The 26,750-nt window shown below is 41.5% G+C and overlaps 1 protein-coding gene across 14 annotated transcripts in view; it reads right to left on the reverse strand.

The window, feature by feature from the left end:
• rgmb (repulsive guidance molecule BMP co-receptor b) overlaps positions 1 to 26,750 on the reverse strand; it is a 164,965-nt gene that overhangs the window by 21,054 nt on the left and 117,161 nt on the right. For 9 of the 14 annotated variants that reach the window (XM_048527501.2, XM_048527497.2, XM_059644729.1 and 6 more), the window contains one exon: positions 18,377 to 18,464. The exons of 3 other annotated variants lie outside the window; for them this stretch is intronic. In XM_048527501.2, coding sequence (XP_048383458.2) covers positions 18,377 to 18,400 — 24 coding nt within the window. In that variant the 5' untranslated portion in view covers positions 18,401 to 18,464. Of the gene's footprint in view, positions 1 to 10,908; positions 11,000 to 14,337; positions 14,631 to 16,445; positions 16,481 to 18,376; positions 18,465 to 26,750 lie in introns of all 14 variants that reach the window. 2 more of the 14 variants (XM_048527503.2, XM_048527505.2) reach the window with 2 other exon arrangements.

Below are 26,750 nucleotides of genomic sequence, written 5' to 3' on the forward strand. Positions count from 1 at the left end.
TCGCTACTGTATACTTGGATGTGAAATGACATGTGGGTAACTTTTCCCTCAACTAAAGTGGATCCTTTTCCTGACACAGCTATGGACTGTCATGCCATGTATTTTCAGCACTTTCTGTCTCAGATTTCTGACATGGCAATGATTTTCAATTTCTTTAATTCATATTATTTGATTTATTATAATTTCTCTCCCAGAATGACTTTAAGACTGCTTGCCCTGATCATTTCAGAAACATGTAGACACTAAAAGGTCGAAAACGTCATTGAGAAAACTAAAGGCTTTTGTCTATAATTTCATAATTAAAATCATGTTAATTCAAGAAAATAGTCCAATTTGCTTTGACATAATAACCGCAGGGAAGAGTTGTATGAAAATGGAGAACACTGAGCTATCCTTTAGAAAGATGCTGAGGTGAAGATGGAATGGACAGAAGCAGGTAGAGGCCAAAACCTTTGCTGTTTCTCAGGTAAAAGGTCTACTTATCTTTTTCCATTTGACTCCAAAGGGCCATTTAAAGACTGTTGGTTAGACTGCAATTGACCTGAAAAATCCAAGTGCTGCATGTTCCAACCTGTGAATTTTGCAGTATTTCTGAGTGCTTGCTGCTAGAAGAAAATGTTAACTAGTGCCAGAGCAAGCAAAGGCTTAACCAAATTTACCTGAATTTGCTAATTAATATCGCTACTGATCGTTTTTTATATTACAGCACGGTCTATTTTAGCCTTTGTTAAGTAGGGAAGTATGATTCTTAAATTGTAATATTTTTAAAATCAAGTATGCAGCAATTATAAAGTTACAATTTCCAAAATAAACAAAAAGTTAACAGGAGACAAGCAAGTTTCAACTGTGCCAAAAATAGAGAGAGAAAAAAAATTCATTTATTAGAAGACAGACCATAGAGATTTATTTAAGATAAATATCTATCTGAGAAAGGCCACAGCTAGGAATTGGGAAGTTATAGTCACATTGAGAAAATTAAATAGAGATATTCTTGTGGTCTAGTTATTTTCACCAATGCCAATCATTGTAAAAGCGTATGGATCTGTAGCTGCAATGACACGGCAGCATCAACATAGCGTAGAACGACACATAATATCAGTTACAACATAATGTAGAAAAATGCAAGGTGCCTCCCCCAACTAAATTAGAATACTGTGGAGTAATTATAATTTGAAAGTGCTGCCAAATAATGATTTCATAGTGCTTTTAAGGAAACCACATGTTTACTTTGAAATATCAGTGAGATGGGTGTGCCTGCTTCTAGCTACGGAGCACATCCTGGGTTGGATGTTTGACAATGACACACATAAATCATTCTACACTTCCAGATGAGATTTCTTTCAAGGAAAATTTTTTCAATAGCTGTGGGCACCACCGGTTGAGCCAGCATTTTTTGCCTATAGCTAATTGCCTTTGAGAACGTGGTGGTGAACACCCTTCTTGAACCACGACAAATCACAGGGGATTGGTACCTACAGTGCTGTAAGGAAGGAGGGGAGTTTCAGCACTTTGATCCAGCCAGATGAGAAACAATAATATAGTTCTAAGTTAAATGGTGCATGGCTCGGACAGGATATTGCAGGTGATGGTGTTCCTACACATCTGCTGCCCTGTCCTTCTTAGTAGAAGTCACAGGTTTGATTCTTGTAGTGGACCTTGCAAATGGTACAGAATGTTGCCATTCTGCTTCAATGATAAAATGCATGTTTAACATTGGTGAATGGATGACAATTAAGTAGGTTGCTTTGTGAAGCTCATCATCTCACACCTCTCCTCTCTACCAATTTGAAACCATTCACTTAACTGAGTTTCCTCTTGAAACTTTTATGGCGTTATAATCCTGCTAATCCTAAATATTATTCTTATTTTGATTAAGCCATTATCATTTTATAAATATATATCCGTCAATATGAAAAAATATTTTACCAATGTAATAAGCCTTTTGTTAGAAAAACTTGTTATATTCTAACAGCAATTCAGCAGTTTCTTCACAGCTTAACAAGCTCTCCACTCAGCACACTTCTACCTTCCTCCTAAAATCCACAAAAAAAAACTGCTCTGGCAGACCCATTGTTCAATTCTACTCCCGCCCCTCTGAGCTCATTTTTTTCATGCCTTTTACAGCGTCTTTTCAACAATATTTGTGGTTTTTCCTGATACTTTTCAGTTCCCTGGCCCTAATCATCTCCTCTTCATCACTGTCATCCAGTTCCTGACTTCTCTGCTGAGGTGAGCCAAATAGATCAACTGTAAGTGAGGGAACACTGCAGTTCTGGCCATTTGCCTCCACGATGGTCTGAGAGCTCTACACCTCATCCTTGAGCAGGGGTCCAAACAGTGCCATCCATTACCACCTTCCTCTGTTTGCTGAGCTTGTTCTCACATTCAACAAGAACTTCTTTAACTGTCTTATTTCCTCCAAATAAATATGTGGTCATGGATACCCACATGGACCCAATTTATACCTTTTTGTGTGGGCTTTATGGAATATTCCCTGTTCAAGTCTTACTTGGATGTATTCAGCACATCCCTCTCACAACTTTCTCTGGTACATCATTGCCATTGGTGCCACTTTTTGGGATTGTTCAGAACTGGAGAAATTAAATCAATTTTGCTTCACACTTCTACCCTTCTCATATCTTTATCTGATCCATCTCTGACTCTTTCCATCCCTTCCTTGATTTCTTGGTCTCCATTTCCTGGGATAGGCTCAACCCATAAGTAATTCAAACTTACTGATTTTCTTGGCTACCTCAAATATGCTTCCTCACACCTTGTTTCTGAAATGACTCTTCTATTCTCCCAGTTTCTCTGTCTCCATCTCTAAACTCTGGATTGATTATCAACAATTACACTGCTTTTCCTGGTACATGCACAATAGTGAGAATGAAGGCTGCAGAATCAAACTCAGTTGGTAGCTATTTCTTGAATGCACAGTCATAGAAACAGACCCTTCAGTCCTACTTGCCAATGCCAATCAGATATCCTAAATAAATCTAGTCCCATTTGCCAGCAGTTGGTCCATATCCTTCTAAACCCTTCCTATTCATGTGCCCATCCAGATGCATTTTAAATGTTGTAATTGTACCAGCCTCCACCACTTCCTCTGGCAGCTCATTCCCTACATGCACCACCCTCTAAAAAAGTTGCCCCTTAGATCCGTTTTAAATCTTTCCCCTCTCACCTTAAATCGATGCCCTCTAGTTTTGGACTCCCCCTACCCAGGGAAAACATCTTGTGTGTTCACCCAATCCATGCTCCTCATGAATTTGTAGCATCAAAGAATTTTGTGACTGTTCTGCTACAGGAATGTCATATCTCACTCATTAGCAGTTCCTGAAGTGGATATTCCCTCTCTGGCAAGCTCAGCATGTATGCAATAAGGAAGACGAATAGGCCTAGACACCTTTGAAGCCAGTCTTTACTTTAAAGTATCAGAATTGTCTTTAAATCTACCCAGAATCTGGGTACTTTAGCTTGAGTAAATGGAAGTGAAATAAATTGGATCTGCTTTAACAGAGTACTTTTGCTGTTGAAAGCCAATGGTTTGGGTCTGGAGGTGTCTATTAACAAGTCTGGTTTATGATTATAAGCCAAAATGGAAACTGCTAGAGAAACTCAGCAGTTCTGGCAACATCTGTGGAGAAAAACACTTAACATTTCAAAGATAGTAGGAACTGCCAATGCTGGAGAATCTGAGATAACAAGGTGTGAAACTGGATGAACACAGCAGGCCAAGCAGCATCAGAGGAGCAGGAATTTTTGACGTTTCGGGTCGAGACCCTTCTTCAGAAATGGGGGAGGGGAAGAGGATTGGGATTCTGAAATAAATAGGGAGACGGGGGAGGCAGATAGAAGATGGATAAAGGAGAAGATAGGGTGAGAGGAGACAGACAGGTCAAAGAGGCGGGGTTAGAGCCAGTGAAGGTGAATGTAGGTGGGGAGTTAGGGAGGGGATAGGTCGGTCCAGGGAGGATGGAAAGGTCAAGGAGGTGGGATGAGGTTAGTGGGTAGGAGATGGGGGTGGGGCTTGAGGTGGGAGGAACGGTTAGGGAGGCAGGGACTAGCTGTGCTGGTTTTAGGATGCGGTCAGGATTGGGGAGATTTTGAAGCTTGTGAAGTTCACACTGATACCCTTGGGCTGCAGGGGTCCCAAGTGAAATGAGATGCTGTTCCTGCATCTTTCGGGTGGCGTCATCATGGTAATGCAGTAGGCCCAGGATGCACAGGTCATCCAAGGAGTTTTTTTGGGGGGGGGGGGGGGGGGGGTGCAGAGTTGAAATGGTTTAAGACTGGAAGGTGCAGTTGTTTGTTGCGAACTGAGTGTAGGTGTTCCGCAAAGCGGTCTCCTAGCCTCTGCTTAGTTTCCCCAACGTAGAAAAGGCCACAACAGGAACAGCGGATACAGTATATCACGTTAACAGATGTGCAGGTGAGCATCTGTTTGATGTGGAAAGTCTTCTTAGGGCCTGGGATGGAGGTAAGGGGGGAGGTATAGGGGCAGGTGTAGTTCTTGCTTCGGTTGCAGGGAAAGTGCTGGGGCTGGTGGGGAGTGTGGAGCGGACATGGGAGACACAGAGAGAGAGGTGTCAGAGATGATCCAGTTAAACTGAAGGCTGGGGTGGAAGGTGTCAGTGAAATGGATGAACTGTTCGAGCTCCTTGTGGGAACACGAGGCAGAACACTTATGCTCAGTTTGCAACAAACAACACCTACCATTTCAACTGCACCCATCCCACACTCCTCGGACAACATGTCTGTCCTGGGCCTCCTGCATTGCCACAATGATGCCTCCCGAAAGATACAGGAACAGCATCTCATATTTCGCATGGAAACCCTGCAGCCCAAGTTATCAATGTGGACTTCACAAGCTTCAAAATCTCCCCAATCCTGACCGCATCCTAAAACCAGCGCAGCTAGTCCCCGCCTCCCTAACCATTCCTCCCACCTCAAGCCCCACCCCCCTCTCCTACCCACTAACCTCATCCCCCCTCCTTGACCTGTCCATCCTCCCTGGACCGACCTATCCCCTCCCTAACTCCCCACATTCACTGGCTCTAACTCTGCCTCTTTGATCGGTCTGTCTCCTCTCACCCTGTCTTCTCTTTTATTCATCTTCTATAGAAGACAGAACATAACAGCACAGTACAGGCCCTTCGGCCCTCGATGTTGTGCCGACCTGTCATACCAATCTGAAGCCCATCTAACCTACACTATTCTATGTATGTCCACATCCTTGTCCAATGACGACTTAAATGTACTTAAAGTTGGCGAATCTACTACCATTGCAGGCAAAGCGTTCCACACCCTTACTACTCTCTGAGTAAAGAAACTACCTCTGACATCTGTCCTATATCTTTCACCCCTCAATTTAAAGCTATGCCCCCTCATGCTCGCCATCACCAACCTAGGAAAAAGGCTCTTCCTATCCACCCTATCTAACCCTCTGATTATCTTATATGTCTCAATTAAGTCAACTCTCTACCTTCTTCTCTCTAACGAAAACAGCCTCAAGTCCCTCAGCTTTTCCTTGTAAGGCCTTCCCTTCATACCAGGCAACATTCTAGTAAATCTCCTCTGCACCCTTTCCAAAGCTTCCACAACCTTCTTATAACGTGGTGACCAGAATTGTATGCAATACTCCAAGTGCGGCCGGACCAGAGTTTTGTGCAGCTGCAGCATAACCTCATGGTTCCAGAACTCGATCCCTCTATTAATAAAAGCTAAAACACTGTATGCCTTCTTAACTACCCTGTCAACCTGGGTGGCACCTTTCAAGGATCTGTGTACATGGACACCGAGATCTCTCTGCTCATCTACACTACCAAGAATCTTACCATTAGCCCAGTACTATCTGCCTCCCCCGTCTCCCTATCTATTTCAGAATCCCCTAACCCCTACCCCATTTCTGAAGGTCTCGACCCGAAACATCAAACATTCCTCCTGCTCTGATGCTCCTTGGCCTTCTGTGTTCATCTGGCTTCACACAGTGTTATCTCAGTTAACATTTCAAGTTCAGTGATCCTTTGACAGAACTGATAGCATGGATGAAAAAATGGTATTTAGTTTGATGACAATAGGTGAGGAGGGGTGAGTTGATAGGTGGAGATAGTGCCCAGGCAGACAGCAAGAGAGTGTTTATTTTGGGGACAGTGGGGGGCAGTGAGGGAGGGAGACAGCAGTAAACAGAGAGCGAGAATGAGAAAAGTTTGACTCAGAGGGACAGATGAACAAAGGGATTGTTCATAGTAAGCCACGGAAGAAGCAAAGCTAGACAGGGAAACGATGAGGACAATGAGTGGGTAAAACTGAGTTGGATGTGCTGAAAGTAACCCAAGTCATGACAGGACCTCGATGTGGGGGGTGGGTAAATGATAGGGAAGGTAGGGATTAGGTTCTAAACTGATTTAACTTGATGTTGAGTCCTGAAGGCTGTAATGTCGCCAAGCAGAAAATGAGATGCTGTTCCTCCAGCTTGCACTGAGCCTGGCTAGTGAACTGCAGCAGGCCCGAGACATAGACATTGGCATGGGAACACAGTGGTGTGTTGAGGTGGCAGCCAACTTTATTTTATTTTAATCATGCTGTTCTTCCACATGTCCTATTACAATAATATATAGTCCACAAACGTACACACAGTCCAGGGTGCTATCAGTTTGTTGTTATAATATATCCTGGTTAATTTGACAATCTAAATGCTAAATAGGAAACTGCATTCTACTGAAAGTTCATAATTGGATTGAATTGGGCCATAGACATCCATGTCTCATGGTACATGCCCTCGAGAATGCGAGATGGTAAGTTGTCGGCACTTTTATCTGTGTGAATCTCTATTCTCAGTTGAGCTTTTTTGGTAGGCAATCTGAAATACTGCAAAAGTTACTGCTTTATTAAACAGGAATTGACCTGTTCCTTTGAGGTGATAGTGTGATACTGTGATACAATTGTTCCTCACATCCATACTTCAAATACATTTGAACTTGTACTTCTCATTTTATTCATGAACTTCTTCAGCTTTGATCTTGCCATTTTATTACAGCAAAAGAATTATAACTGAATCGCTGCTGCCAACCAATTAACATCACTGTATATATATATAAAGCACAGAGACACACCACTGACATGCATTTTGGACATGTACTCTTAACCCTATTGCAGTGTGTACTTTTTGTTTTACACATTATATGACCGCAACTACCCAGACCTCAGATAGTTAACTGCCTGCTGTCATTTTTTAAAAAAACTTCTTTTAATGATATTACTGTGGTTAAAATAGAAGGAAAATAGCACAGATGTATGATCATAAAAATAGGGAAGAATCATTAGAGAATCCCCACAATGGGAAGGCTGCTAACTTCCTCAGTGACAAAGTGTGAAATTCCTTGACGCAGATATATCTAATCTCATGGACCTAACAAGATGGTTTCAGCAGTTTCCCTCATCCTGATACTGTCTCCAGTGTTTCATTGCTTCTCAGGTTCACCATTATCCTCCGTGGTGACTGAGTGAAGACTGTCAGCCTGCTGTACACTGGGCCACAGAGACTGCAGTTCCTGCCTACTACTCCCAATCAGATGGTGAATATGGAAGTAGCCTGTTAATTGTAAGAGTCAGCCATTAATCATGCTGCCTCATCAAGCAGAAATAAAGCCTGGAAGTAACCCTGGTGTTGGGTTTTGAAGACTGGTGGCATGATTCAGCCAGTAGCATCAAAATGTACACAACAAGTTATGGCTGCAGAACAAACCTGTCATTAATGATCCTATTACCAAATACAGAATCGAATAACTTACTGTATAGAACACATTTATTTGACCTACTGCAGGAACAACATTTACTTAATTAATGCTCCTTGGAACTAATTACTTTGGGTAATTTATTTTAAGCAGTTTCATGTTATTTGATTATTTGAATTTTATGTTGATGAGCGGACATTTTCTAACTTTGAACAAAATAATTACACAGCTAGGGAGATACACTCTATTTTCTTCGTAGAATCAAGGATATTCCCTGCAGCTGGCTTGACACACAAAAGTTACATTGTATTAAAATAATAATCTGGAGTTCAAAAACGCCCACAATAATGAAGGAGATCGCTGAAGCTATATCACACACACACAAACCCATCCAAGCAATAGAATTCTTGAATAATGTTTCTGCTTATTATGTAAATATATTGAGAAAGAGAAAAAACACAGGTGAGACACTCACATATTTTCAAAAAATCCTACTGTGCACTGAACATGAACCCTGAAATATCTTTCTTCAGTATTTGAAGAATAATTTTTTTTTGGTGATCATTCTACATTGATTAGACCTTCATTCAAAGCTACTCTATGAAATTAGTTTCCACTTGGGTAACATCATCTGTTCCTAAATGATGTTTCTTATCATAATTTCAAAACTTAGTTAAAACTTAAATAAGTTTCTAATGCAGAATATTACAAAGTCAGAATTTAACGTACACACCAAAAATCTGCATACCACTTTAAAATATTCCTTAAACTGGCCATATTTACTGTTGCAATGCAGAAAAGAAAGCTTTAGGTTGAGGTTGGATTTGACAGCCTAATTCCCTCTCTCCCACACTTCTACTCGCATGAAGTGTGTACATGTGTTGGTAGGGTGTGGCATCATAAAATCTACAAGGAAGTCAGCCCATCACCTTCGTGCCCATTCCCAACCTGGCCTCCAGTAATACAGAAAGTGGACAGGCTCCAAAATCAACAGCCATTGAAAACAAAATTGACAAATGAGCTTATTAGCATGCAATTTGACTTAAGGAATACATGGCCAAACCCATGAATCAGCCGGGATAGACAAGTGAGATTCAGAAAGCCATTAAAATATTGACAAGAAACAGGGTGGGGCTGTGTGGCTGTGCAAGGCTTAAGGGTGCCCTGTATATATTAATTGTGCAGCTGACCCAAAATGCTATATAAAAACCTGAAGAACTGTGGATGCTGTAAATCAGAAAGAAAAACAGAAGTTGCCGGAAAAGCTCAGCCGGTCTGGAAGCATCCGTTAAGAAAAATGAGACTTAATGTTTCGGGTCTGGGTACCCTTCCTCAGAAAATGTTACCCTGACTGGCCTTCAGAACCCACCTCATGTATCCCTCCCTTACCCACTCCCTAACTGTGTAAAAGCCCAAGCTTTATCTTGGACTGGGATCCATGGTTTTCTTTTTGGTCCTGGGGCTCCCTTGAAGTTCAAACAGCACCCACTGCTTGCTACTTGTGTTGTTGGTACTGCTAGAGCTACCAGAGGCAGCTGGACAGTGAGACTGCCCACCTGGCAGGTAGACGCCCACCCCTCACAAGGGCATCCAGATTGTGGCATTGCTATGGGGTGGCCTTGATAAACAGTTGGCTAGTGTGACATCAACTTTTCTTCTGAGGTGGGGGTATGGCTTATACACCACTCCCCCACCTCCCCTATGTAAATTCACCCCTCAGTGTTTAAACTGATAAGCCACTGGTTCACTGCTCTGCCAGCTGGTTTCAATACACAATATACAAAACAGAGTCACATTCTGGAACAGCATTCTGCTCTTCTTTGGCTTGGACTAAAGGAATTTTCTCTGGCAAACGGTTACAAAAGGGCAAACTGCATCTGTATATACAATGGGTGCCCATGGTGTAAGTGGGGGATCTGGCTATGAGGCATTGCTGAGCCTACTATGTGGAGTCTGAACCATAATCTGTAGAATAGTCACTATCTAGGGACGGTTTTTGAGCTTCAACTATGTTGTGTTACCTAAGTTCCTTCACAATGCTGGTAATGATGCACAATAACCTCACACACATTCTCTGCCTAAACTTACTCGCAGCAGCATATTTCACACAGGACAGGCGTTTTTTTTTCAGAAAAGTGAGTATTCCTTATTTAAATTACTTCTTTCTTCTTCCCAGGTATGCTACACTCAAAAGGCAGAAAAACTACATTAAAATAGGATGCTATATCTCAATCAGCCACTAAATTATCTTTCCTAGGAGGTATTAACCCCAGGTGTATTGAAACTGCTCCAAAAGTCTTAAATCCCCCATTACACACAACCTAATACTGGGACTGTGATCAATTCTGCAAGAGAGCCTCTCAATAAATGACAAAAATTAGAAGCAATGCAAGCAACCCTATTTGCCTTTTTAAAACTCAATTATTTGCACTGAAATTGCTTTCAGATCAGTAATAAATTTTGGATTTTTATGTGCTGACTGGTAATCATTTGCCTCCTCCTCTCAGTAGTAATCAGTGCATCATGAATAATAATTCACAGCTTGATACACGCAGGTCTTTTGTCTCATATCTTCAAATATCTTTTAAACGAAAATCCTTACATGCAACAACCCGAAATGCTCTGTTCTCATCTTCTGACCCTCAAGCCAAACACATGCACTTTGAATAACTCTGTTGGTTCATGGGGTGCAGAAGTTGTTGACTAGTCCATCATTTATTACACTTCCCTAAGTGCCCTGGTGAAGGTGATGGAAATGCCACACTTCATGGAGTGTAGGTACACTTACAGGATTACTAGGAAAGGGGTTCCAGGATTTTGACCCAATGACAGTGAAGAAATGCAGACATAGCTTCAAATTAAAAGAGGAAATTATAGCTGGTAGCGCTCCCATATGTTTGCTGCAAAGTATATATTGTCTTGCAATTGTGCATCACAAATGCAGTTTACCAATTATCAGCCCAAACCTAGGTCTTGCTGCAAACAGACACTGTGTGCTCCGTACCTGACAAACTGCATAATATTCAGCTCCATTTGCAATCTTCAATGAACATCCCTACTTCTGAGCTTACAATGGAGGGAAGGTCATTGATGACACAACTGATGATGGTTGGGCTTAGGACATTACCCAGAGGAACTAGGAGCTCTTGTGATGCAGTTTTAGTATCCTTACCTCTGAACCAGGAGGCATCAGTTCAAATCCCAACTACTCCAGAGATGTGCAATAACATCTCAATAGGTTGATCCTGTAGCCTGTGGAACTCCTGTAGTGACATCCCAGAAATAAGACAAATTATTACCCAACAGCAAAAAAAAACGACACCAACCACTGGGATGCTTTCCCCTGACACTCACTGACTTCAGTTTTGCTTTGGCTCCTCAATGCCACATTATATGCTTAATAAACCTGCAAAGACTCCCCTCTCTACTTCCCCATTGAATCAGAAGTAAAAGGTCATCACTCTGAAATGTTAACTCTACTTTCTCTCCCTGACAATGCTGCCCGATGTGATCAGTGTTTGCAACATTTTGTTTTCGTGTTTCAGATTGCCAGTAGCCACAGTCCTTTATGTTAGTATTAACTGATATTTTAAATATAGTTCCGTCTTCTAAGGTATTTTAAAACTCATCAACTCCCTCCTTAAATAGCTCAACTATAATCTTTGTCCCTGCCAACTTTCACCTTGGACAGGATTATGATACCACATGAGGGTTGGAATGGAAGTTGTAAAGGGTGGACTGAAATCATCCAGTGGGCTTCCAGTTTGGGTACCTGGAGATGGGTATCCAATGGCAGTTCATGGGAGTGGGCAATTGCTCTGCACATTGAAATTTCTCCTCTTTGTGCAATATTTTGTAATTTACAGGCTACAGTAAGCGTAAGCATGCATCCACTGCGTTCCCCATTTCTCTCGGCACATTTTGTGCCTTTGTTTGTTCAGATAGTCAAGAACTGCAACCTTGCCAGGCAGTGTGGAAAGACCGAGATGTGGGTGAGCAGGTGAAGAAGAAACACTATCATTCACACACATAAGAGTCCAATGTGAAGCTTGGAGTCCATTATTCCCAACACAGAAGCCAATGCCAACTCCATAACCAGACTTTTAGATCTGGACATGATACAGCATCTGATGGTCATTGTCTTTGTTCCCACTGCAGCACCCCACAGCTGAACATTGCAGTGGAAGCTCAGACTGAAGTCATACAAATTCCAGCTTATTGCTGTGCAGACTTGGACTGCTGGCATTACAGCTATAGCTACCACTGCTCAAGGTGAGGGGGGCCCATAGGGCGTTTCGTTGCCAGAATGACGTGTCTTCCAATGCATTACTAAAAAATGATGAAGTGATGCCTTAGGAGAGTTTAGTGGATCTGTGCAGCAAGATCTTGTTGTCTTCTCTCACCATTGCTGCTTTTGTCATCACATTATCAGTCCATGATGCAGCCAGCCTGAACTAGTAGACTACCCATGACAGGAAATTAATGGACAACAGCCAAGCCTGGCCAGATTAATGAGATACAATTAACAGCTGAAATGCACTTATTTCAGTCCCCAGAGTCTGAAGCTCTGTTAGCACTTGTCTTTTCTGCAGCCCAATCACTGACCCTTCTGCCCACTGCTTCCCTCCACGACCCTTCCACTCACTGATCATTCCCTCATGTTCATAGTTAGGGTTCACAGAAGAGAGGGAAATAGTGAGCGTGAGTGGTACAGCAAGAGGGAAAGTATGCAAGAGACAGTGAGCATAGGGGTCAGAAATGGAAGTTGCAAGCAGGAAAATGAAAGGAAGCAGCAAGTATGAGGGATGCGAGGGGGTGACGTGGCACATTGGAGTGAAGAGCCTCAGGGGAGATGTGGTGAGTGAGGAAAGGGAGTGAATGAAGAAGGGGTGTGAGTGGGGAGATGGGGAGGTGAGTAGGGAGGGGCTGGCAAGCAGATGAGGGCTAGGAAACAGGGGTGAGTTGCAGGAGTGGAGGGGGAGCTGAAGTTGGTAAATGGAGGAATGTAGGATGCAGGACAGAGTGGAAACAGGAGGGGGGACAAACAGCAGCTACTGAGGGACAGGGAGAATCTGAGGAGTAAGGAGGAAAGTGGCAAATGAGAGAGATGTGGTCAGTTAGGACAGAAATGAAGGCAAGTCTGGAATGGGAGTTAGGCAGCTGTATCAGCAGAGGCACTGAGCTGGAGCTAATCTGGAAGGCTTTGTAAGCAGTTATGAGGTGTAAAGTTATTAATATACAAACAAGATTTTTGGGCTAGTCAATACCACTAACTTACTCATTTTGCTGCAGCTGGATTCATAGAATTTTTGAAGAATATTGATTCCAAAGATATTTGGCACCTTAAAAACAAATTATATCTGGAGAGTTTGTGAAATGTATTGGATTCCAAGCTCATATCTCTAAATAATGGTGTATAGGTTCTTGGTGGGGGTTTCTCCGGAAGAATTTTAAACTGCGCATTCTTCCAAATACTTCCTTTCTTCAGGTCACTTTTTTATACATTGTGACACTTTAAAAAATGGGACATCAATTCGTTACTTCACAAGTCGGATTAATTTTTTTAAAAATAGCTTGAGTAAATACTGTTACTTAACCCAAGACTACTACAGTCAATCAACCTTCCTGAATTCCATTGTCCCTTCATAATACTCACTAGTCCAGTTCCCACATGTCCTATTCCCCTTCAATATTCACTTAATTCACAGGGACACTGTCTCTCTAACTTCTATTGTCCAGTTCACAAGAGCCAACATCTCTCCAAACTTAAAGAATGCTTCATCTTTGCTTGATAATATTTCTTGATGTGAAGAAGTTACTGATCTACTTCACTCACTATTCACAATAAACTGAAAAAAGGTGCATTTGCCACGTTTTATAAATGCTATTCTTTGTCTTGTTAAATTGAAACAAAAGAACTATGAATTGCCTTAAGCCATTGCTACAATTTCAACTTTTCCACCCTCAAAATCATTAAAATGCAATACCTTCTTAACAGCATGATTGGCATACTGCACCATATGGGCTGCAATGGTTCATGAAAGCGGCTTGTCACCACCTTCTCAAAGGCATTTAATGCTGGCACGTGTAATGACATCCACGTTCGATTGAACATTTTTTCGAAAACAAATGTCTCTCCAAGGTATTGTAGTGTTGTGTCATAGCATCATGGCAGGTAGAATTCATGAGTTCAAATCCAATCACAGTAAACTTAATGTCGCATTCTGAAAATCTGATCATTTGTGGACTAGCACAAAATTGCTTCAACCGTGATATTCCTTCTGCTTCAAAATCTACAGTAAGTTTTTAAAAATATATATACTTTGTATAATTTATATTTCTTCTGTGACGTAAATCCACAGAACACCTTAATATCAGCGCACATAAAATTCATTCCACACATGGATGGAAAGACAGGAGAGAGCATTGCACAAAATGAATGGCTATTAACCGCATGGACATTGAGGGGCTGAAATCCCAAATGGTTGTAGTATACCTCAGAGCTTACATGCAGTGCCACAAAACAGCACATGTGCCGTCAGTGGCACCCTACACCATGGTGTCATCATGGCACCATGTACTCACTCCAACTGGTACTTACTGGCAAGAGAGAATGAAATTTGTACTCTCTCTTGGAATGGAGGAATCTTCATGGCTTGCCTTTTTGCAACAATCAATGGCAAACCAGAGATGTTAGAAACAGTGCATGTCCCAGTTTGGAAGGAGCCATACACACGATCAGCTTCAAAGCCTCTGGCAGCGCTATCTTCACCATGTTTTGAGGCTGCAATTGTGAGAAGGAATGCAGTTGCACTGAAGGCAGTTCACAGAGATTCATTCAATTGATTTCAGAGATGAGTGGTTCGTCTTACAAAGAGGTTGAGCAGTTTCAGCCTAGAGTTTGGAGAAATGACAGAAGATCTAAGTGAGGTATATACAGTGCTAAAGGGGATTGACAAAGCTGATGTGAAGTGGGTGTTATTTCTTGAGAAGCAATCTAGAAAGAGAGATCACAGTTTTAGGATACAAGGTGGCAAATTTAACACTGATAGGAGGAGAAATGACTTCTCTAAGGGAGTAAATTAAAGGAGGACAAAGACCGATTTTTAAATTAGTTGAAGCGTTTTGGGGAGCTGGCAAAGTGGAATTGAGTCCGAGATGACATCAGCCATTATCGTACTGAGTGGCAGAGAAAGCTCATGGGCTAAATGCCCAATCCCACTTGGAGTTCTTATATTCTTACATGCACAAAGTTCCTCCTCATGTTCTAATTTTAGATACCATAACGTTTTGTTCTCTCCCTCTATCGTACAAAATCTGTAAGTTATTTAACAAGCCTGTTATGCTCTTTTTATTCATTCCTACTCACCTTTTTGAATAAAGGTAAGTAGCAAAGTAGGAAAACACAGTTAGTTTAACAAGTGTTATTGGGAAATTGTTGGAATCCATTATTAAGAAATTAATAACAGGATATCTGGAAAGTCAGAATAAAATTCAGATTCAGCGTGGTTTTATCAAGTGTAAATCATGTTTGAATAATTTGCTAGAGCTCTTGGAAAATGTAACAATGAATGTACACAATGGGGAATCTGTTGATGCAATATATTTGGACTTCCAATAGACATTTGATCAGATTTTGTGTAAGAGGTTAATATACAAGCTAAGATCGCGTGGGATTAGGGGTAATTTATTAGCCTGAATAGAGGATTGGCTAACCAACAGAAAACAAAGTCGGGATAAATGGGTCTTTATCTGGTTTGCAAGCTGAAACTAATGGAGTGCCACAAGTTTCGGTCCTTAGGGTCCCAACTATTTACAATGTGCACAATAAATTGGATGTAGTGATAGAACGCATTGTAGCAAAATTTGCAGATGACACTAAAATAGGTGGGAAAGTAAATTGCAATGAAAAATAAGAAATTTACAAATGGATATGGATAGGTAAGATGAATGGGCCAAAATTTGGCAGATAAAATTTAACATCATTAAGTGAGAGGTTGAAGGAGAAGAAAAGCAACTTAATATCTAAATAGAGAGAAACTTGAGCGAACTTTGGTGCAAGGGGATCCGGGTGTTCTTGTGCAGTACACGCAGATGCAGCAAGTAATTAGGAAGACAAATGGAATTTTGGCACTTATTGCTGAAGAAACAGAATATAAAGATAGGGAATTAATGCCACAACTGCAAAGGCATTAGACAGACAGCACCTAGCATATTGCATACAATTCTGGTCCCCTTATTTGAAGAAGGATGTAGCTGTTTTGGAAGCAGTTCAGAGGAGTTCACTAGATTAATTCCAGAGGGAAAGGTTTTATCTTATGAAGAGAGATTGTGTAATTTTATAAACTAAGAATAAGAGGTGATCTAATTGAAGTATACAAGATGCTAAAAGCAGTTAACAAAGTAAACATAGACAGGATGCTTTGTCATGTGGGGCAATCCAGAATGAGAGGTCATAGTTTTAGGATAAAAGGGTAATAGATTTAAAACAGAGACAAGGAGAAATTATTTCTCTCCAAGGGTCAGGAATGTGTATAATTCACTACTTCAAAGTGCTGTGGACATTGGGGCACGAGTAAATTTAAGGACGTGACGGGTAGATTTTTATTTATGGGTTATGGGGAGCAGACGGGAAAATGGAGGTGAGGCCGAAGTGAGATCAGGCATGACTGTATCAAATGGTGGCACAGGCTCAAGGGACTGAATTACCTCCTCCTGGTCCTTATGTTCTCTTCTGCATCCTTCTATAATGGACATTCAAAAAGGAGAATGTAAGTCTTCCTTGATATTTATACATTTATTAAATATTTACTGGTAGCAACACCACAGCAAGTTTATTTGTCATGTTCTTTTTCACATCACTAATTACTTGTATCTATTTGTTGGCCTTTATATAACTCTCCTTGTTTACTAGATTTCCCCTTTTCCTTATATGTGTTTCAGTAAATTTCTCCAGCTCAATACTGGAGCACATCTCATTTGTTGGCCACAATTGTTTAACTACAAAGATGAGCTGTAGTCTTTTAGGCGTATGCACTGATTTTGTATTGTAGCTGAAATACTCAATACTATGTGTACAACCATCCACCTATGTGTTCATCCATTAACAGTTCAGGCCTGTTCACATAGTCAATTTATTTCTCATGATTTCACAATGTGCCTCACTTAAAACATGGTTTCTGATTCTCCCACAAATCAAAATTCACACTTTTTCCCCTTAAAGGACTTAATAATTCTTCTGAGATTATCCAGAAATTTGCATCTATTCATTATCTTCTCATTAATCATTGCCTTCAAAGTCTACTTGGTCAGTTCTGCAAACGAAGAGATAATTTATACAGTCACTTTCAGACTCCAGTCCAATTTCCCTTTCAGTAAAAAAAATTCTACTTGTTAACCTTCTCTCTCCTCTAGAGTTCCTTAATGGTTTTCTTTATGAAAGCACTGCTATAGAAATACAGACAGTGTGGGTAGTTTCAGTGGAATACAATGCCCTGCAATTGATAGTTTATAACTGAAAACCTAGTTATTCGCTCTAAGCACTTCATCTTATTGAAATTATACTTTATATATCTTCAGGTTTTTAACAATAATGAACAGTTTGTTGCCATCAACTATTAAGGTGTGCTATTTTCTTGCACCATAAGGGACTGAGAGGGGCTTGAGGTGACTTGTCTACCTAACTTGCCTCCTTTATATGCATGAATTTTAACCAGTTCATACAAAGAAAATCCTTTGTTCTTGGATGCTTTCCCAGCCTCTCCTCAAATCTGGTTTGTGCAAAGACTCGCAGCATCAATGCTTCGTGTATGTTGTTTTTCACAATTGTTTTGTGTATTACTATTGCTATAATAATGCTGAGTTGTTATAAAAATAAAAAATTAATTAAAACTCCTGATAACAATTACATTTTCAATGAGACCAATCAATGTTGAAAGAAGAACAGCATTAAATACTGTCAACTCAGCGATGATGGGAAAACTAAATGAATACATTATTTTTGTTTTACAACTATTTAAATACCCAAAAATGTGAACTACAAGATGTCAATTGGGGTCAGTGTGCACACTGCTGTGTAATTGCTGCCGTGTTGACTGATGGAGTGAAGGCTCCACGGAGTGCATGAAAACACAAAGGGCAGCCCAGCATTATTGCACTGGGGGAGGGGAAGGTGCTAAGTATAATCTATTCAGCGCAGTCGATACCTGCTTCCCCTTGGGGAACCAGCAGTGGGGATTCACATGATTCAGATGCTCCTGATAAGTTCCTTCAGACAGCAGCAAAAAAACAAAGTGATACAGCAACAGACTTTGGCAGATAAATATCCAGTGTCTTCAGTTTGCCTTTATCTTTTCAGACTAAAGTTTCTCTTCTTGCATTGTTTATAGCCCATAAGCTTAAAATGCATGGACTTATGGTAGTGTACTAACATGAATAATTGGTAGGCAGGCAGGAAACAAAGAGTCAGAATAATCAGACATTTTTCCCAGTGGCAGCCAGCGACTAATGGGGTGCTGTGGGATCAGTGTTTGGATCCAGGCTATTCCAATATTATAATAAATTAGAACATAGAACAGTACAGCAAAGGAGCAGGCCCTCTGGCCCACCATGCATTGACTATGATGCCATTCCAAACTAACCTCATCTTCCTGCACATGGTCCATATCCCTCTGTTACCCGATGTGATTCCTGTGCAAGGGAGGTCCAGTCCCACAAGCCCGACCGAGCCTTCCAAGGAAGTGACAAAAACAAATGATGAGGGCAGGGCATCATGCAAGGGAACTAAAAGTAATATCACTAGTTTTGACAGTTGACACAAAGATGGCTGGAAGGAGGTTTCAGAGATGCTTCAGTGTTGGACAAGTTGAGTGAATAGGCAAATGCCTGGCAGATGAAATGCAATGTGGATAAATGTGACGTTTTCCACTTTGGTAGTAAAGGCAGGAAGGCAGATTTGCTATCTGAATGATGATGGATTGGGCAAGGAGGTGGTGAGATGAGATCTGGTTGTCCTTTAGACCAGTCCCTGAAAGTAAGCTTGCAGGTGTAGCAGGAGGTAAAGAAGGCACATTGTTATGTCGGCCTTTATAGTTACAGCATTTGAACACAGGAGAAGGGATGTATTGCTGTAATTATACAGGACCTTGTGAGACGACACCTGAAATACTGCGTGCATGTTTGATCTCTTTATTGGAGGAAGAATATACTGGCTTTAGAGGGAGTGTAGCAATGTTTTACCAGACTGATTCCTAGAATGGCAGACTTATGCATGAGGAAAGGTTGACTCATTATATTCACTGGAGTTGAGAAGAATGGGGTGGGGATGAATCTCATAGAAATCTACCAAACCCTAACAGGTCTAGAGGGCATAAAACATGGGAAGGTTGTTCCTGATGACCAGGGAATCCAGAAGGAGGCACCACAGTCTAAGGATACAAGGAATGCTACTTAGGACTGAGATGAGGAAAAATTTCTTCATCTAGAGAGTGGTAAGCCTGTGGAAGTTTTTGCTGCAAGAACAGTTGAGGTCAAAACAGTGAATGCTTTCAGGAAGGAGTCACAGAGATCTGAGGGCTAAAGTGTATTGAGAGAAAGCAGAAACAGGATCGAATGATCAGCCAAGATCATAACGAACAGTGGACAAGCTTGAAGGGCCAAATAGCCTACTCCTGCTCCTACTTTCTATGTTTCTTTAGCATACAATACAAGTGCTTCATTAGCCAACTACACAGTATAGAAGCAGAGGCATTAACATTAATAGGCAAATTATGAACAATCTGGGGGCTAATTCTAGTGACTTACACTGGTAATTAGCTGCACATAGTGGGGAATACCCTTGGAAGCAATGGCAATTTTATTTTTCTGTTGTCACAAGAACAATAGCATTTTTCACCCATTAATTTAGCCTCTTTAACACAGTATTCATGGGGAGTTGTCTCTTCTTAAATAAACTTGTCAATGTGCTAGTTAGCAGTTGGCCAGAAACGGAAATCAGATTTTTCTTGAATTTTTCCTCAATTCACTCTCACAGGAATAAAATATTTTTCAGATCCTCAATGATATTTGGTTTTTGAGGGTTCATCTAATTGCATTGTCTCCCAAAAGGTTTTCCTGTATCATTGCTGGTAAAAATGGTCATCCTTACACTAGTAAAAGACAGTTCCACAAGGAAAAGTTTCATCCATCATGGACTTTTCCCAAACCTGAGGCAATGGGTAGATATTTGGAAGTGCCGGATACTGGAGGTGTGAGTAGTGAGTCAGCAGACAATTAGTTGGAGCTTACGGTGTAATGATAATGAAATTTCATTACCACACAACCCATATTGAGTGGCAGCTTGCTGCTTTAGAAAGCAGAGTTGGCACATATTTAAAACAAGTGAGGGGTCCCTCAAAAATTGAAAATGCTGCAATTATTCAGCAAATCTGGGAGTGAGAAACAGAACTAACATTTCAGGTCAAGAGTCTTTCATCAAAATGGGCGACTAAGCATGGATTGACGCTATTGCAATTATTCATGATGGTCCCTCTACAAATGGTGCCAGATTTGACATGACAGTGATGGAGATCTTGGTCAAACAGATGAAAGCCTAGTGACTGATCTTTTACCTCAGATACCAGCAAAAGGAACAGACAGATGAAATAATGGTTGGAAAGACGTGGTAGAAAATGTGAATGGTAGAAACATCTTACCCAGGATATGAATGAAGTACTGAAAGACATTGATTAATGTACACAAATTATAAAAAGAATATGCCTTCCTTCATTTTTCTAAGGATGTGACTTTGACACAGTCCCCTCCATTATTGTTTTGTCCTTAGTCAATATTCCAAATTCCTTCCATTTCCCAATCAACATGCTCACAACCTGGTACTTCCTTTTGGCAGTGTGCCCTCATTTAAAACTGCCTCACAAACCCATAAAGCCCTTTATGGTGACCGCACTCACTGATTCGGAGTCATTTTACAAAACAATATGGCCCATGACATGAGAAGACTGACCAGAGGGACACTCCCCAGCCAAGCCATCACTCAGCAGATAGACCCTTGAAATCAATTTGGGCAGGCAGCAAAGCATAGATAACAATGTTGGATAACAAAGTGTGGAGCTGGACAAACACAGCAGGCCAAGCAGCATCTCAGGAGCACAAAAGCTGATGTTTCGGGCCCGAAACCTCAGCTTTTGTGTTCCTGAGATGCTGCTTGGCCTGCTGTGTTCATCCAGCTCCACACTTTGTTATCTTGGATTCTCCAGCATCTGCAGTTCCCGTTATCACGTAACAATGTTGGCGACCAGATACAATATATTAGAATCATCGAATGATTACAGCACAAAAGGAGACCATTTAGCCATCATCGCTGTGCTGACAGCAACTCAGGTTGTCATGACTGTGAATAACTATCAGATAATTAGCTGTATGACAGAATAGGTGAGAAACCGTTTCCTTCAGTTGGTCAATCGAGAGCTAGAGGTCACAGGACAAGGGATCTTCGGTTTAAGATGGAGACAAGCAGGAAGTCAAAGTTAATTTATGTAATTGTGCCCCAGAGTACAGTAAATAATCAGTATATTCAAGGCTGAAAATGATGGATGTTTGGATTCTCAGGACAACTTAGGGATGCCAGGAGAGTGAAATTGAGTCAGCAATCAGCCATGACTTTAACAAATGCAGGTCAAGGCTTGAAGAACCCCATGACTTATTCCTGTTCCCTTTGAAAACTGATTTCAGAGCATAAGAATATTAAGCAGTTGCCCACATTTGTGTTTCCACATCATAAACTATCACGTAAACTTTTATGATTCCATTCCCAGAGAAAAACCTTCCTGAATATCTTTCCTCATCCATCAACCACTGACACAAATGAACAATCCCTGTAGCTGTTTTCTACACCACCTTCCAACATTCAAGTGACTCCCTTGAGTCTGTGATTCGAAGTGGAGGAATGAACAAATTGATGGCTCTCATCACTCAATGAGGTAGTTTTCTTGAAGGGGTGGAATATAGAAAGAATATTTTAATTCAGGTAAATTAGCAATTTGAAAGGCAACATTATTCCAACTTTTACATGTTGCAATCATCAACCTAAACCAGGAGACATCAAATGACTCTCATTTAGCAACTTAAACTGCCATCTCCAATATTCGAAATGATAAACATACAATAAGCCCGAATTAGCAGGGGTTAGCATTGAAGCATATCGTCTTCTCCTTCATCTTCATCATCTTCGTATATTTATTTCATTCCCTCTATACCTGTATGCACTGTTTGGCTCTATCTCATTTAACTCAAAAATCATGCGACATAGGGTTATAGTCCAATAGATTTATTTGAAAACACAAGCCTTCATAGCTCAGCTCCTTCCTCAGGCGTAGTGGGACAGACAGGGTACAAGACACAGAATTTATGAGCAGTAAGTTAACAACCCTAAAACTAGCTACCTCTTGTTTAATCAGTTAAGAAGGAGACTACTGATTAAGATGTAAAATCCATACAGCATCCTACAACTCATTCGCTTCATCCTCTACCACAACGTCTTCACCTGCGACAATCGGTTCTTCATCCAGACACAGGAATCAGCCATGGGGACGAGATTTGCCCTCCAGTATGCCAACATTTTCAGGCACAGGTTCAAACAAGGCTTCTTTGCTGCACAGGACCTCCGACCAACGTTATACACCAGATACATTGATGACATTTTCTTCCTTTGGGCTCGCGGTGAGGAATCACTGAAACAACTACATCGTGATATTCATCCCAGCAACAGATTTACCATGGGCTGCTCTTCAGAATCAGTCTCATTCTTCAAAACACACATCTCCATCATAAATGGACACATCAGTACCTCATCCTCCTGCAAGCCCATAGATAACCTCATGATGCTTCACTTCTCCCACTTCCACCCTAAACATATTAAAAACAGCCATCCCCTACACATCTACGGGATCTGCTCAGATGAGGAGGCTCATGATGGACACCTGAAGGTTTTGAAGGATGCCCTCATAAGGATGGGATACGATGATCAACTCATCAATCATCAATTCCATTGAGCCATTGTGAAAAACTGTAAAGATCTCCTCAGAAGACAGACACAAGAAATGACTGACAGGGTACCCTTCAACATCCAGTACTTCCCCAGAGCGGAGAAACAACACAATACACTTCGCAGCCATCCACACATCAATGATGAGTATTTCACCACAATTTTCCCTACACCTCCCACTTCTCACCTTCAAACAACCACCAAACGTTGAGCAGACCACTGTTTGCAGCAAACTACCTAGCCTGAGGGATAACATCAACCACAATACCACACAACCCTGCCACGGTAAACTCTGTGAGACAATGTCAGATCATCTTCATGGATACTACCGTCACACGTGGAAACATCACCCACCACATACATGGCAGATATTCATGTGACTCAGCAAGGATGCCTCAAGGCAGGGTATATTGGTGAGACCATGCAGATGCTACGACAACGAATAAACTTACACCATGCAACAATCACCGGGCAGAGTGTTCCCTCCCAGTGGAGGAATACCTCAGGGGTCGAGGACATTCACCCTCTGATCTTCAGGTAAGCAGCCTCCGAGGTGGACTTCAAGAATCACAACACCATAAAATCGCTGAGCAAAGGCTGATAGCCAAGTTCCATGAGGGCAGCCTCAATTGTGATCCTGGGCTCATGTCGCACCACAGGTCACCCCACCACACTAATACACATACACACACCATCCAAGATGTTTGTGCAGTTGCAAACATATTCTGTTTTGCTCAAAAAAAACTGACCCTGTTTAAAACAGACAGATTCTAAGCAAAACCTCACACCAAAAGTGCATTATCTGACCTCAGATGTCACCTCTTCCGCATATTATTAAAACCTTTAATTATCTCTTGGAAAATTATTTGAAAGGAATCTGGATTTTATACTTTAATCAGTTAGGAAGGAAAATATTGAGTAAAGATTCAACAGGAGGCAGCCAGATTTAGGGTTGTTACCTTTGTGTCTTATACGTCTCTCTCATACTCCACCTGAGGAAGGAGCTGAGCTCCGAAAGCTTGCATTTTCAAATAAACTTGTTGGGCGAAAACCTGATGTCATATGATTTTTGACCTTGTCCACCCAGTTCAACACTGGCATCTACACATCATTTAACACAAAGCATTGGAGGAACCACAGAGGATGGGAAGAGTGCAGAATATGCTCTGATTTGTGGATTTTGTTGTCCACCTCCAAGAGTGGCTCAACAGGACTACTACTAACTGAACTCAATTACTAAAGAGAGAGCAGGTCTGACTAAGCCTGCAGCATGTGGTGAGCGAATCAAAAAAGAAAAAACTATTTGATCTCATCCTCACTAATCTGCCTGCCACCTATGAATCTGTCCATGACAGTAGTGGTAAGAGTACTCACAGCACAGATCTTGTGGAAACAAAGTCTTGAGAATACCTTCAATCATATTGTGTAGCATTATCACTGTGCTAAATGAGATAAAGTCAGAAGTCACAAAACCAGGTTATAGTCCAACTGGTTTATTTGAAATCACAAGCTTTTGGAGCGCTACTCATTCATCAAGTTTACCTGAAGAAGGAGCAGCACTCCAAAAGCTTGTGATTTCAAATAAACCTGTTGGACTATAACTTGGTGTCACATGACTTCTTATTTTGTGCATCTCTGGCACCTCCACTAAATGAGATAGATTTCAAAGAGGTTGAGCAACTCAAAACCGGGCATCCATAAGGTACAGTGGAAAACCATCCGCTGCAGCTTTGTACTCCAACACAATCTGCACCTCATGGCATAATTCTATCACCACCATCAATCCAGGGAATGAACCAAATGCAATGAAGAGCGCAAGAGAGAGTTAAAAGAAGCACATGGAATGCACAAAAACAAATCATCAACATGGTCAATCTGTAAAACGGGACTACCTGCATGCTAAACAGTATAATCAACATGCTAAAGGCAGAGCCAAACAATTCCACGACTAACGGAAATGATCTAAGTTCTGCAGTCCTGTCATATCCAGTTGTGAATAATGGTGAACAATTAACAAGCACACCAGAGAAGGTGATTCCACAACCATCCCAATCCTCAATGATGGATGAGCCCACCACATCAGCGTAAAAGATAATAGGTATTGCAAAAAACTTCAGCAAGAAATGCCAAGTGGATGATTCCCTCAGCCTCCTCCAGTATTATGGATGCCAATCTTCAGCAAATTCAATTCACTTCATACAATATCAAGAAATGGCTACAGGTAATATTGCAAAGGTTATAGGGTCTGACAACATTCTGTTAATAGTACTGAAAACCTATGCTTCAAAAGTTGTAACATCCCTTGCCAAGTTGTTCCTTGACAGCTACAGCGCTAGCAACCATCCAACAATGTGGTAAACTGCCCAGGCATGTCCTATACACACAAAGAAGAACAAGGCAATCTGGCCAATTACTGCCCCAGTTTACTCTCAATCATCAGGAAAGCGACGGCTTACCTGCTTAGCAATAACCGATTCACTGATAAGTGTGGAGCTGGAGGAATACAGGCCAGGCAGCATCAGAGGAGCAGGAAACATGACATTTCGGGTCAGGACCCTTCTTCAGAAATGGAGAGGGGGAAGGGAGCTCAGAAATAAATAGATAGAGGGGGGTGGGGCTGGGGAATGTAGGTGGCGACAGGCGAGTGCAGGTATGGGGGGGGGGGGGGGAGATTGGTCAGGGATTGGTGAGTGAGGAAGGAGGGGCGGCTAGGTGGGAGAGATGATGGACAGGTTGTGTCAGGTCGAGGCGGCGCGGGTGAAAGGGAGCCTTGGACGTGGGATCAGGAAGGGGGTGAAGAGATTTTGAAACTAGTGAATATCATGTTTAGGCCATTGGGCTGTAGGGTCCTAGGGTGGAATTATGAGGTGCTGCTCCTCCAGTTTGAGGGTGGTGTCATTGTAACACTGGAGGAGGCCCAGAATGGACATGTCACCCAGGAATGGGCAGGGCGAGTTAAAATGTTTGGCGATCGGAAGCTGTTATTGTTTGTTGCGTACAGAGCACAGACACACTATGAAATGGTCTCTGAGTCTATGCTTGGGCTCACCAGTGCATATGAGGCCACATCAGGATCAGCCAATACAGTAGGCTCTCCGTTTCCTGACACCCTAAAGTCTGTCCACCATCCACAAGGTACAAGTCAGGGCTGCGATGAATACTCCCCACTTGCCACTTGATGAGGGCAACTCCAACAACACAGAAGAAGCTTGATACCATCCAGAACAAAGCAGCCCGAGTGATTGGCACCACATCCACAAATATTCACTCCCTTCACCACTGACACTCAGTAGCTGCAATGTGCACCATCTACAAGATTCATCAAGGATCTTTAGACAACACTTTCCAAACCCACAACTACATCCATCTAGAAGGGAAGGTGCCTTCACAGGTGCCAAGAATGCTTGGCCCTCAGGTTCTTTCTAGAATCTTCTGTTTACTTTAGCTCTAATTTGCTTCATACAGACTTAAACATTTAATACAGCAAACAGATGAAATAAACGATCAAAGAGAGATCAATTAGGCCAATAACAATATATTCTGGAGCATCTCTGCTCAATAAGACCTTTGTCTACACCTCTGCCTATGCTGACCCACCCCTGACAGGCACTGAGAAGTGTACAGGTGTGACCACCTATTGTATATAGCACAAAAACAGGACAAAATTCACAGCAGTGTGCACTTCCTCCCACTGTGCTTCATCTAACTCCACAATTCATCTGAGTTAGAAAAGAAAAGGATGATCTTTGCAGTTGGGTCCAACATAAATAACTAACTAACCTATTCTAAACCTCAGCATAGGTGGATTTATTTGGCTGGCCATCCTACGACACTTGCACAACAGCAGATTTATTAGAAGCAGGTGCAAAACGGCAGTGAGAGCTAATCATCATACTGTCTGTCTATTAATTACAAATTCATTAGATAACTATCTAATTTACAAAGTTTGGCCTCAGTCACTACAAGTCAATAAA

Source organism: Stegostoma tigrinum, chromosome 3, assembly GCF_030684315.1.
Source record: "Stegostoma tigrinum isolate sSteTig4 chromosome 3, sSteTig4.hap1, whole genome shotgun sequence".
Lineage (NCBI taxonomy): Eukaryota > Metazoa > Chordata > Chondrichthyes > Orectolobiformes > Stegostomatidae > Stegostoma > Stegostoma tigrinum.